Source organism: Crocuta crocuta, unplaced genomic scaffold, assembly GCF_008692635.1.
Source record: "Crocuta crocuta isolate KB4526 unplaced genomic scaffold, BGI_CrCroc_1.0 scaffold196, whole genome shotgun sequence".
In the NCBI taxonomy this organism is placed as follows: Eukaryota; Metazoa; Chordata; class Mammalia; order Carnivora; family Hyaenidae; genus Crocuta; species Crocuta crocuta.
Window position 1 is genome coordinate 4,598,508 of NW_027531026.1, and position 13,534 is coordinate 4,612,041.

Below are 13,534 nucleotides of genomic sequence, written 5' to 3' on the forward strand. Positions count from 1 at the left end.
AAGAGATTAAAGCCATTCTGATTAGAAAATAAGTAAAATTCCTTTTGTGCGGAGATGACATAATCCTTTATGTAGAAAGTATGCTTTCTACAAAAAAGTGACTCACACTAGTAAGTATGTTCTGTAAATTTACAAGATGAAGATCGGTATACAAAAATGAATTGCATTTCTGTATACTGGCAATGAATATCAGGAATTAAAATTTAAATATCAGTTATAATAGCAAAAATATAAAATACTTAGGGATGAATCTTAAAAATTATATGAAGGACTTATACATGGAGAACTACAAAAGTACTCTGAGAAGAATCAGAGAAGACCTAAATACATGAACCCTGTGGTCATGAGACGAAAGAGTCAATGTTGTTAATATTGTCTGTTCTCAAATTCAACCCAGTTCCAATCAAAACCTCAGCAGGCTTCTGGTTTTGTAAATATCTATCTGGTTCTAAAATTCACATGGAAATGCAAATGACATGGCATAGACAAAATAACTTTGACAAAGAAGAATAAATCAGAGTCTAACACTACCTTGTTTCAAAAATTATAGCTTCAGTCATCAAGACGATGTGATATTGGCTTAAACATAGACAAATTGATTGATCGGACAGATCAGAAAGTTCAGAAGCAGACTCCTACATAGATAGGCAAAAATTCAAAGGTAATTCAGAAGTATTATCTATAAAAGGCCGAAAAAGGTATGATTCAATCCATAATTGGGTTTTACCAATGTTAAAAACTTTTGTTCCTCCAATGATGCTATTAAGAGAATTTTTGAAAACAAGCCACAAAATAGAAGGAAGTACTTGCAAATTAAACATCTGAAGAAAGACTTGTATCACAAATATAAAAAGAACTCATAAAATGCAATATTAAGAAAACAACCCAATTTTTAAAGTAGGCACAAGAGAGCTGAAAAGGCATTTCTTCAAAAAAGAGACATGGATTGCAGACAGGCACATGAAAAAAAGATCAATGTCATTACTGATTAGGAAAATTCAAATTTAGACCATGATGAAGAACTATGTATACCTCTCAGAAAGGCTAAAAGGCTTTTTGACTAACCAGGACAAGTTTTAGTGAGAGGCTAATACATTGCTGATGAGAGTGGGAAATGTTACAAGCACTTTGGAAAATAATTTATCGATTTTAAGAATATTAAATACACACTTATTGTATGATCCAACTATTCTCCCTCCTAGATATTTATTCAAGATAAATAGAAGCATATGTCCATATAAAGATTTGTACATTCATAACAGCTTTATTTGTAAAAATCAAAAACTGGAAACAACCAAAATATCCATCACTATTTGAAAGAACACATTATTAAAATACTGCTAGGGAGGCACTACAAAGATCATGAGGAAACTTTTGGGAATGATGTATATGTTAGTTATCTTGGTTGTGATGATGGTTTTACAGGTGTACAAGTGTCAAAACTTGTTAAATCATACACATTTTAAATATGTGCCATTTGTTGTCTGTCGACCGTACTTCAATAAGGCTGTTTTTAAAAATTATATGCTCAGAGCACCTAAGTGGTTCAGTTGGTTAAGTGTCCTACTTAGGCTCACATCATGATCTTGCTCTTCATGAGTTCAAGCCCCATGTTGGGCTCTGTGCTGAGAGCTCAGAGCCTGGAGTCTGCTTTGGATTCTGTGTCTCCCTCTCTCTCTGCTCCTCCCCCACTTGTGCTTGTCTCTCTCCTCAAAAATAAACAAACATTAAAAAAATTTTAATTAAAAAAACGATATGCTCAAACCCATGATAAGATCTGTACAGGATAATGAATATTTGCTGTATTTTCTTTTTTTAAAAATTTATTTTAAAATAATTACAAGATGAAATTGTCCCTTTAAGGAATTGACAGTCTTCTGAGAGATTAAAGCTGATTATCTAAGAATTGAGATAATTGGGCTTTATAGGAAAACCATCCCTATGTTAATAAAATCCTATTTTAAAAATTCAGAGGGAAAATTTACTTGTGGTTAAAAGAAATAGCCATATATTCATGATAGAGTTGGCATTTCAATCATACCTTGAAAAACGGACATGATTTCAGCAGAGGAAGATGAGAAACACAAATCCTAGGTAGGAGAAAGAGGAAGAACAGAGTTGAAAGATGATGGAACATGTTATGGGAATAGCAATCAGTATAGGTAGAGTAGAATGTTTGGAAGGATCTTGTGGAAGATAAGCTTAAGAAGAGTATGAAAGGCAGATGGGACTTCTAGGCCAAACCAAGACAATTCTGTTTCCTCTTTAATTATTTCTTTGACTCCCACAAGCAGAACTACTCAATCTTGACTGTCTTTCCCTGGAATTTTACTCCACACCATTATAACACCTGTCACATTTTATTGCTTCTTGTGTGTGGCTTTAGCCCTAGGCACTCTCCAATTAGAAAGGATGACATTTAGCTCATTATAAATGCTTAATAACAAATGCTTTCCCACTTTAAAAACTAGGAAGGTCTAGGAGCTTATCATGATCTGAAAAGGCAGGTGGAATTTGAACTAGTCCTGTAAAAACCAAGTAGGTTTTTTGGATAAGCTGGAGAATAGAGAGTAGGGCAATTAATAGAGAAGAGTGAAAATGTTTATAATAAAGTAGGGAGAGAGGTATACTAAGGAGTACTGAGAATTGATATTTACAGTGAAATCAGTTATTATTTAGTGCAAGCAAAAAGAGATACATGCTATATATTTAAAATAAAAACTATACATAGGTACAATAGAGCTCTCATCAACCAGAAGAAACAAAGGATTTTATGTTACTAACAAAATATATCAAATATTCTCTTTGAGACATGTGTTTATTTTTCTTTTCTCTTTAGCTAAGATATATATATGTTATATCAATATAGAATTGAGAATAGTGTTATATTTGCTATTGGCATTATATTCTGTTGCCATTATGAACTTGTGGTGAGCCATGGGTTAAAAAGGATTGAGAAAGAGTGAACTAGAATTTCAGTACTTTGAGGCAGGACTTAAGCTTGGTTTAGCTTTGTAGACTGCAGCATGGTGTTCTAGAAAGTATGCTATATGAATCAAAACACCAGGATTTGAATCCCACTTTAACTGGGACACCTGGGTGGCTTAGTCAGTTAAGCCTCAGACTTTGGCTCATATTATCATCTCGCAGTCTGTGAGTCTGATCCCCACTTCGGGCTCTGTGCAGACAGCTCAGAACCTGGAGCCTGCTTCAGATTCTGTCTCCCTCGCTCTCTGCCCCTCCCTCACTCATTCTCTGTTTCTCTCTCTCTCAAAAATAAATAATAATAATAAACATTGAATCACACTTTAAAACAAGTTTAGTGACCTCCAAAATGTTAATTCCTGTATCAGATCATTTTTCATCATTTATTAAGTTGGTATGACTTCATAATGACTTCGCATCATTAATACAGGGGTTCACAAGAAAACCAGGGAAAACATGTAGCACCTTTTGTCCCCATATTCTTTATCTCGTATAGATAGCTTAATACTTTGTTGGTAGGAGGTACTTGCCTGCTTACTTAATGAATAAATATATGAATGACTGAGGACCTTTGAAAAATTCTTTTTTTCTCTTATGTTTTAATGCATCCAGAGAACTGACCATAAAAATAACCTTTCTCCTTGTCATCTATGTTTGAGTAAAAGAAAAATAGTAAAAACTCATTTCCTCTTACGTTAATATACCTTAAAGATGTATGTGCTAAATATGCTAGGAGATGGCATTTTATTTTACTTTAACCATTTAATTTATATTTTAACTGAATTTAATTTAATTTTAGATTGTCCTGATTGTATGTAATAGCTGCTTCTCCCAAATTTTTTTAGCCCATTCCCATTGTAGCAATGTACATTGTGACAGGACAGTCTTTTCTTGCAAACTAATCTTCCATACAGATGGAATTATTTCTCATAATTTAAGGAACGTTCTGGAAGAATGTTCATAGTTTTGCAAAAGTAGATTTGTAACTGGTGTTTTTAGGACTTAAAAAAGGAGAGTGAAACATAATAAAGTATAGAGAAGTCGCACCTGTAGAATAGAATTTTGGGTGTTAAAACTGTATTCCGAAAGCTTAAACAATAACCTTTACTAATTTGTTTCAAAGAACAGATTTTTAAGAGAATAAGAATTATTCAAATTAGCATACCATTTATAGTTTCATAGAATGCTTAAAACTAAGCTATTCAGTTACAAATTTGGATAACACTATTGTCTTACATAGCAAACTTATGTTTGATTAGAACATAACTACCTCAACACAATCCATAGTACAAAATATGAATTAGTTTCAAATTTATTGTAGGTACATGTGTGAAACTTTGTGGAAATAGATGCCACTTTGTAAAAAAGAAGGAAGATGTTAAAATTATTCCTTTTTTTTTCCTTTGGCTGAACCTCTCAATCTATTCTTCCAACAGCTTTTAAGGCAGTTTTGGTGAAAGTGTTCAGTGTATATTTGAGGAAGTTATGAAGGTTACATTTTTGATCTTTAATGTGTTACAGTTCAGAAATTAGGAGCCAAAATCTAGAAAAATCTAAGCATGTTTTCAAAATAATTGAAAAGCTATTTGTGATCTCTTCGGGAAGGGCAAATCTGTTGTCTTTATTTTTTTTAGGAAAATCATTTGTACCAGATTGTTAGGAAATAACGAGACATAAATTTCTAGCATCTGCTTTTTTCCCCTAATAGTGTATGTTACAAATGCTCCAAATCCAGGGCTAAATAAACAAAAACAAACAAACAAAAAAAGTGGAATCAAGAATGCTTCTCATTTAAAAAATAATGTTGGAATCTTGGCATAGAAAGGGACTTAAGAATTTATATTTTCCATCTTTTTCCTACTACAGATGAAAAAACTAGTCCCAGAAGAATGAACTGAGTTCAGTGTCTATAGCTTTAAAACAGAAAAAGAAAAGGCCCTTTTTTTTTTTTTTACTCTTCTATACTTGGTACACGAAGTAGTCAATAAATAATTTTCAAGAGGGAAGAGTCACTTCAGCATGGCCAAAGATACATATGATTTTAGGGGCGCCTGGATGTCTCAGTTAGTTCAGCGTCTGACTTTGGCTGAGGTGATGATCTCATGGTTCGGATTTGTGAATCCAAGCCCCATGTCAGGCTCTATGCTGACAGCTCAGAGCCTGGAGCCTGCTTCAGATTTTGTGTCCCCCTCTCTCTCTGCCCCTCCCCAACTCGTTCTCTCGCTCTCTCTCTCTCTCTCTCTCTCAAAAATAAATTAACATTAAAATTTTTAAAAATAAATGTAAAAATCCATAGAAGTCACAGCATGAGGAGTACAGCCAATGATACTGTAATAGCAAAGTAACGAGACAGGTGCTAGCTACACTTGTGGTGAACACAGCTATAAATGTATAAACGTGTCAGATCAGGTTGTACACCTGAATCTACTGTAACATTATGTCAACTTTATTCAAATAAATAAATAAATAAATAAATAAATAATAAATAAATAAATAAATGCAATAATAAATCTCTATGTATTGCCATTTTATGTATTGTTTGTCTTCTCAGTTTGAGCAACAGATTAACTTATTTTCCCTTTGAGTCACTGAATCCTAGATTCTGATAAGAACACAGTTTGTTCTCTTAATAGCCTTAGTCACTTTTAGCATGGTTTAAAAATACAGGTATTTGTTTCTTACAGATTGTGTTCCTGGCATCTGCGTATGCAAGTCCCCAACTCACGGATGAGAGCTGTTCAGCCATAGCTGCCATCACACATTATCTGTATCTTTGCCAGTTCAGCTGGATGCTCATTCAGGTTGGTACCTCATTCCCTCCTCCCACTCCCTTCAGCTTTCCAACGAATCTTCATGGCATGTTCTTCCTATCTGCTATTCTTTATACTGAAGTGGAAGTAATTCTATATATCCAACACTGCATTCCCAGGAAATCAGTGGAAAGAAAACCTCATAAGCTGTACAACCTCAGAAAGTTTATACTAGGTGTAGAAATAAGGGAGTGGTAGGAGACGAGGCACGTGATGTGGATCCTGTAAAGCACAGTAAGAAATGTGAGCCTTTTTTCAAGGGGGGGAGGTCATAGAATGAAACAAGGGACAATGTTTGTATTTAGGAAGATCTCCCTGTTTGTAATGAATTGGCAACAGAAGGGTTGACATGGGAGCTAATTAAGTAGTATTAGCTGTATCCAGGTAAGAGAGCATGACAGTGTGAACCTGAGAGTAACAGAAGCAGCTTTTGGGGTTCCTTCCTTCCTTCCTTCCTTCCTTCCTTCCTTCCTTTTCTTTCTTTTCTTTCTTTCTTTCTTTCTTAGTATAACAATAGAATGTATAGATGGTTTAAAAGAATGCAGACGGTGGAACCAAGGATGGTTCCCAAGTTTCTGCATCAGTATGTAGGTGGATGGGAGTGCCCTGAACTGAAATAATGACCCTTGGAAATTACCAGAAGGATGATGACAGTTTTAGGACATGCTGACTGTGAAGTTTCTCCTGTGTAAGACCACCAGTGGAGACTTTGGGAGAAGTGAGATATAGAGGACTAAATTTCAAACAAAGGCCCATGCTATATAAATACTTTAGAAAATGGTTGACTTGCAGTTGGGAAATGAGCGTATTGCTTTGGAAGAGATAGTTTTGGAAGAAAGTACAGAGTGAGACCTGAACAGTCCTAGTATACTCCTCTAAGGAACTAGTAAACATTGTGGAGAGATGTGAACTCTTCCTTTTCTGACTAAAATCCCAAGTTCTCTTCGTTGTCCTATGCCGATTTGCTTGATAAAGAGGAAAATAGGAAAGTTGGATCCACATTAGTAGTATTAATGTCAGTAAATGGCTCAACTAAATGAAATGTTGCCTTTGGTAATGCCTTGGTATTGTTAAATCTTTCTTATGATACAAAGTTTCATTTGTGTTTTTGAGTATGCATGTGAACTATTTTATGTAAACAGATGCATTCAGTCCCTTGCATATTCTTTTTTCTTATTGGATAAAACAATGTGGGGTTTTCACTACACACCAATAAGTAAAGAATATGAGAATATCATACATATTTATGGAAGGGATATTTTCCCAGTTACGATATTATAGTTGTTGGGAAAACTGAACTGAATTATTTAGTTAACAGAATTAATTGCAACAATTAAATCCCTGAATCTGGCTTTCAGTTCTGGTTTTGCCACTGTCTTTGTAACTTAAATCAAGTTTTTTGCCTTTTCCAACTTTTATTTCTAAATCTGCATATGAGGATAATAGTTCCTTCATAGAATTATTATTTCATAGGTCTTTAAACAGCTCTAATTATGAAAAGTTTATGGTGTTCTCAACCCCCTCCCGCATAATTAAAAAGTAAAGCTAAATCTTGGGGCACCTGGATAGCTCAGTCGGTTTAGCACCCAACTTTGGCTCGGGTCATGATCTCACAGTTTGTGAGTTCAAGCCCCATATCAGGTTCACTGCTGTCAGCACTGTTATAGTGGAGCCTGTTTTGGATCCTCTGTCCCTCCCTCTCTCTGCCTCTCCCCAGCTCGTGCTTTCTATCTCAAAAATAAATAAACAGTAACTTAAAAAAAACTGAAATATAAAAGAAGTAAAGCTAAATCCAAACCATATAACATCAAACTTAATATTTGCTGAAATTAAAATATTTGCTAGATTCTGTGCAAAATGATTAGGAGTTTATCTAAGCTGAACTTTTTATGTGCACCATGTGTATGTTGTTATTTATCTGCTTGGACTGAGGTCCCCAGTGTTTTGTGGAAGGTCTTTGTCCAAGTCCCTGACCTACTCAGTTTTTGATGAATGACTCAGATGAAGCCACAGAAAACTGTCTTATCAGGTATGCAGATGACACAGAGTTGAGAAAACAGCTAAAACAGGAAGTTGCCTGGGTTAACAATGCAGGTAGAATCAACAGAGAGAAACTGCTGTGAAAGATTGAGAACTGACGTAATCTGATGAGGGTTAAGGTCCACGGCTTGAAATATTAATTTAACACAGACTTAGGTGCAATCAAATGTGTGACCAGATTGCTTAAAACAGCAGCCACAAAAACAACACAGACCTAGGTTATATTAAGAACAGCATAGAGGTAGATGAGGGAATCCTGGTTATGTGGTAATCTATAAATGTTCAAGAAACCTTGGGAGCCTGTAACTGCTTTCATGAATCCTTTTTTACCGGAAATAATAACTAGCCAATGAGACGTTGGAAAACAGTGCTGTAACAAACTTTGAGGCAGCTGGAGATAAGTAACCTGGAAAGAATTTAGAGTGATGTGATGGCTGCCTACAAATAGTGGAATGGCTGCTACAGGAAATAGAGACTGGTCTGTAGCTCCATTTAGAAGAATGGCCCAAATGGGTCAAAAATTGGAGAAGCAAGTTTTGATTCACTTTAAGGACTCTGATAGCCAAGAAAACTGTCAAAATTGAAGAGGCTATTTCTAGAAACAGAAAGCATCCAATCAGCAAAATATATTCAAACAGGGATAAATGACCAACTTTCAAACATTTTTTTACTGCTTTGGGGATAATGTTAGATGGGACGTATATAAGATTTCACCCAACTTAATAGAGACTGATGGATTCTCTCTTTTTCCAGTCCTAAGTAAATAAGATTGTGGCTGATGGACCTTTAGTAAGCTAATTAGAGTTTTGTATGACTATTGGTTAGGAAAAGTATTGAAAGTAGCAGTGAAGTTTAATGTATTTCAGATGGCACACCACACATTTTTCATGGTTTGTGGTGTAACCACAAGGGAAAAATTCAATAATTTCTCATTCTAGGCAGGTTACTTCTAATGAGTTACTTTGTGGGAAGAGGCTGTCACTTTACCGACCTGTGTTTTCCTATTTGTAAAATACTGTCTGCTAAAATCTTTTTTTAATATTTTATTTATTTTTGAGAGAGAGAACTCGAGCAGGGGACGGGCAGAGAGAGGGCAAGACACAGAATCTAGAAGCAGGCTCTGGGCTCCAAGCTGTCTGCACAAGGCCCAATGCAGAGCTCAAACTCGCAAACTGTGAGATCAAGACCTCAGCCAAAGTTGTAAGCTCAACCAACTGAGCCACCCGAGCACCCCTAANAGCATGAGTGGGGAAGGGGCAGAGTGAGGGAGACACAGAATCTTAGGCCGGCTCCAGGCTCTGAGCTGTCAGCATAGAGCCTGATACGGGGCTCCAAGTCATGGGCTGTGAGATCATGACTGAGCTGAAGTTGAATGCTTAATTAACCGCCTGTGCCACCCAAGTGCCCCAAAACCGGAATCCATTTTAAAAACATTATGTAAAAGGTTAGATTGCTGTTAATCCAATACTGCTAGTCAATTAGGGTTTAAAATTCTTTTTAATATTAACATTTTAGTAATTCTACTGCATATTTTAATAGTATAGGACAGTTTGGTTTATGTATGTGTGTGCATAGCTTATGACAAAAAATTAACCATTAACTTCTAGTCATTGGACTTAGCATGTCAGAATTACTGTTTATTTTGATCTGCATCATATCTTCAGTCTTAGAAAGAATGCATTTAAATAACTTTATCTTCAACTTTTATATTATATACGTTTAGTACATTATAGTAAAATTGGATTATAGTTAGAGTAGCTAAAGAACGATTTTATCAGTAAACAAGTTACATAACTTTTCTGAGCCGAGATTTTATTATCTGAATAATCTGATTTGTAATAACAGTATCTGTCTTTGAAGATTGTGGAAAGATAAAATGTATTACTGCATGAAAAGAGCTTGGAATTGTGCCTGGCACAGACTCTGCACTCCATACGTATTTACCCAATATTATTGGCTGGGCAAATATGTGTGGCTAATATACCATAGATTTTGAAACATGTTAAAAACTGTGCTTTTCCAATGCAATTTCCACTTTTTTGTTCCCCAAAGAGAATTTGCTTGAGAATAGTAGGGAGAGACTCAGAGTGAGGCAGACAGCAACTAGCTGTGAAGCTTCAGCAAGCTAGATAAATAATCTCTAACCTCTTACTAAAGTACTTGCGTGGCTCATGACAGGACCTGTAACTGGTGACCTTCACTCTGTTTCTTTAGGGTCCCCCTTTCTGGACAGTGAAGTTAATATCATGAATGATGGGAATAGAGTAACAAATTCTTTTCTTTCTTTCTTTTTTTTTTTTAAAGTAAACAACTCACGGATTCCCTTTTAGGGCATGGAACTTGAGTTATCCTTCTGTTTGTTCATCATGTAAAAATCATGAAACAACTGAAATAATTTTCCACTTCCTTAAAACAGCAGGTCATGTCTCTTTCAAGAAAGATGAACAAGGAGAATTTAAACTCTTATAATATTTTTACTCTCTTTTCCTAGTTTCTATTGTTGTCCTATTTTCATTTCCTTTTTCTGTTTTGATTTGATTTCATTTTAGAAATAGCATATACTAGTGGTACAAAACATAATCAAACACTGAAGAGAAATATAAAATGAAAAGTACATCTGTTTCTCCCTATTTCACACAGTCTCCGCCCTCTGCTTTACCCTCAACCCAACTCCCAAATGTAAACACTGTTAGTGGTTTCCTGTGTATCTTTTCAGAAATATTCCACAAATATACAAACATTTATAAATACATAAAAAGCAAATATGTGTATATTCTTGTTTGTGTATATTTATTTACTTAGATATAGTGCATACATTTACCAAGTACAGTTATACTTTTTTTCTATTTTACAGTATGGTTATTCCATAGTTTATTTTTCTGGTCTCTTATTAATAAAATACTAATTAATTTCAGTTAATTTTCTACTATAAACAATGTTTCCTTGAACATCCTTGCATTCTGAATATTTATTTACTTTTGGAATCTTCTTAGAATAAATTCCTAGAACTTTTGCCTTTACTGTTAACATTTACGTGAAATGTACTGTGAGATGAACTGCCAAACCATGAGTTAATCCATAAAGAAAATAAATCACAAGTAAATTATTTGAGATATTAGTATATAATATGGGTGAATAGAAACTTAATTTTTCTGTATATTCATTTGGCCCAGTTTTATGATCATTTCCTATCACCAAATCATATAGCAGTCTACTTCAGATATGAACAATATCCAAACCTTAGATTTCCCTTATAGTTTATTGATTTCATGCTTAGGGAAATAGTATAATGTTTTGTTTTAAAACTAAAGCTTACTTGAAGAATATATTTTTTATTTATTTTGGGGGAGAGAGAGTGTAGGCTGGGGAGGGGCAGAGAGAGAGGGGGACAGAGGATCTGAAGCAGGCTCTGTGCTGGCAGGCTGACAGCCACAAGCCCTATGCAGGGCTTGAACCCCCTAACCATGAGATGACAACCTGAGCCAAAGTCGGACGATTAACTGACTGAGCTACCCATGTGCCCCAAAGAACATATTTTTTAAATGGCAGGATAAAGTTAGAAATCATTCAGCAATTGCACTTGTGCCGTAATTTTTCTGTAAAATCAGGCTATGAAGAAGCAAATATACATATTATTTCTTCCTTGGTAGAAAGGCTACTTAGTGCCAGGTGATAGCAACAAGAAGGAAAATGCTGAAACTAGCTGTGTTTTTCCTTTGTCATTGATTTAATTTGGGGGAACATCAAAGGTATTAAGGACAACAGACGGGTGATTATCAAGATAAAAATGACATACCCAGGAAATACTGAATTCTCCAGTCCTCAAAAAGCCTTGCAATTTATTTCATGCAAAATTGCTGAGAAAGACGGAGGCTGACTTTAGCAAGGAAATGTGGTAACATTTCTTAGACTTTCCTCTGAAATGAAAAACTAAGAATGTATAATAATGACACAATTAATAGCATCCATAATCTCTGACTAAACTTGATACTATAAATCAGTCCAAGGTTTCTGGTGACAGAGTTAATAACCAAATATTAAATAACAGGCTAGATACCAGTCTTATCCCACATAGCATAAAAATATATGAGGTTCAGTCAGCCTACTTTTAACTTTGAAAAAAATAAGAAAAAGCATTTCACTTTTATATTTTACAAATATACTAATATCCATTATATTAGTATATATTATATGTGTAAACTAATGAATTTGTGTTTATGGAGCATATGAAAGCGTAATTATGACCTATGATAATTAATAAGGTAAGTCTTCATTTTTCTATGTGGACATTGGAAAATAGTAGTAGTAGTCACTGAAAATGTCACTGTAAAAATTAAGAGACACGTCTGGATAAGAATGTTAAGTAACTGTACTTCTTTTAGTTTATTCCTGTCTTTATTTGACCTAGATTATATCTGGGTATTTTGGTTGGTTTGCATTTTAATCAGAATCAATTTAAATTCTAACGTGTTCTGGGGCTTAGTCAGTTAAGCGTCTGACTTTCGCTTAGGTCATGGTCTCGCGGTTCGTGGGTTCGAGCCCCGCGTCAGGCTCTGTGCTGACTGCCAGCTCAGAGCCTGGAGCCTGTTTCAGTCTGTGACTCTCTCTGACTCTCCCCTGCTCACGCTGTCTCTCTCTCTCTCTCTCTCCTAGAAATAAATAAAACATTAAAAAAATTTTTTTTTTAATTCTAACATGTTCAGTTACTAATTTTAGGAAATATACTTCTATCCTCAGCTTCCTCCTGTATGTTAAAAAAAAAAGGGGGGGTGGGGGAAAGAAACTATAATAAAAGTTAGGAAGACTGTTGTTTTGATTAAATGAGATAGAGTTAAAAGTGGGGTCTACATTTATTACTCAATTAGTAAATATTGGTTCCATTCTTCCTCTCATAAAGTATTGCATTTAACATTTCCAAGTTTGCACCAGTTAACTTTGACCCTCTTCAGTAGGAGTTCAGTTAAATCAATTAAAATTTTCAGGCCTCCCAGAAATCTTTTCTGGCAAGATAGTATATAACTGAGTCAACTCCGTAACTAAACCAAATTATAAAATTGTTGTTAAATTCAACAAAACTTACTAACTCAAATTGTATAAATCTTCATTTGTTTGGTATTTCTCAAGAATAACTGTATGCAAAACATTTTACTAGATACTCTGAGGTACACAAAAATTAATCTACCACAGATCACAGTCATGTTTGAGCAATTTATCTGCTGATAAAACTTGTAAATTCTCATTTAGTATTAGCAAAAAAATGGAGAGGAAAAGAGAAAGGATAATCTCCTTATTTTTACCAGAAAAATACGTCTCCACAGGCATATTAAGAGTGGGGGGTAAATGCGAGGGGGAAAAAAAGCTCTTGTGTGAAAAATACTGTCAATATTTGCATAAGTCTCTATGGAAATAAATCTTAATCAGTCTTCCAAAAAAAATTCAGATGATCCTCTCAATAGATGCAGAAAAAGCATTTGACAAGATGCAGCATCCCTTCTTAATGAAGACACTCCAGAAAGTTGGGATAGAAGGAACTGATTTAAACATCATAGGGGCGCCTGGGTGGCTTAGTCGGTTAAGCGTCTGACTTTCGCTTAGGTCATGATCTCGCGGTTCGTGGGTTCGAGCCCCGCGTCACGTTCTGTGCTGACTGCCACCTCAGAGCCTGGAGCCTGTTTCAGTCTGTGACTCCCTCTCTCTCT

At 35.1% G+C, this 13,534-nt stretch overlaps 1 protein-coding gene across 1 annotated transcript in view; it reads left to right on the forward strand.

Annotated features, from left to right (window-relative positions):
• The window catches only part of ADGRV1 (adhesion G protein-coupled receptor V1), a 506,890-nt gene that overhangs the window by 308,389 nt on the left and 184,967 nt on the right, over positions 1–13,534 (forward strand). Inside the window, exon 85 of the mRNA XM_077770967.1 lies at positions 5,670–5,786. Within this exon, the coding sequence (XP_077627093.1) occupies positions 5,670–5,786 (117 nt within the window). The remainder of the gene's footprint in view (positions 1–5,669; positions 5,787–13,534) is intronic.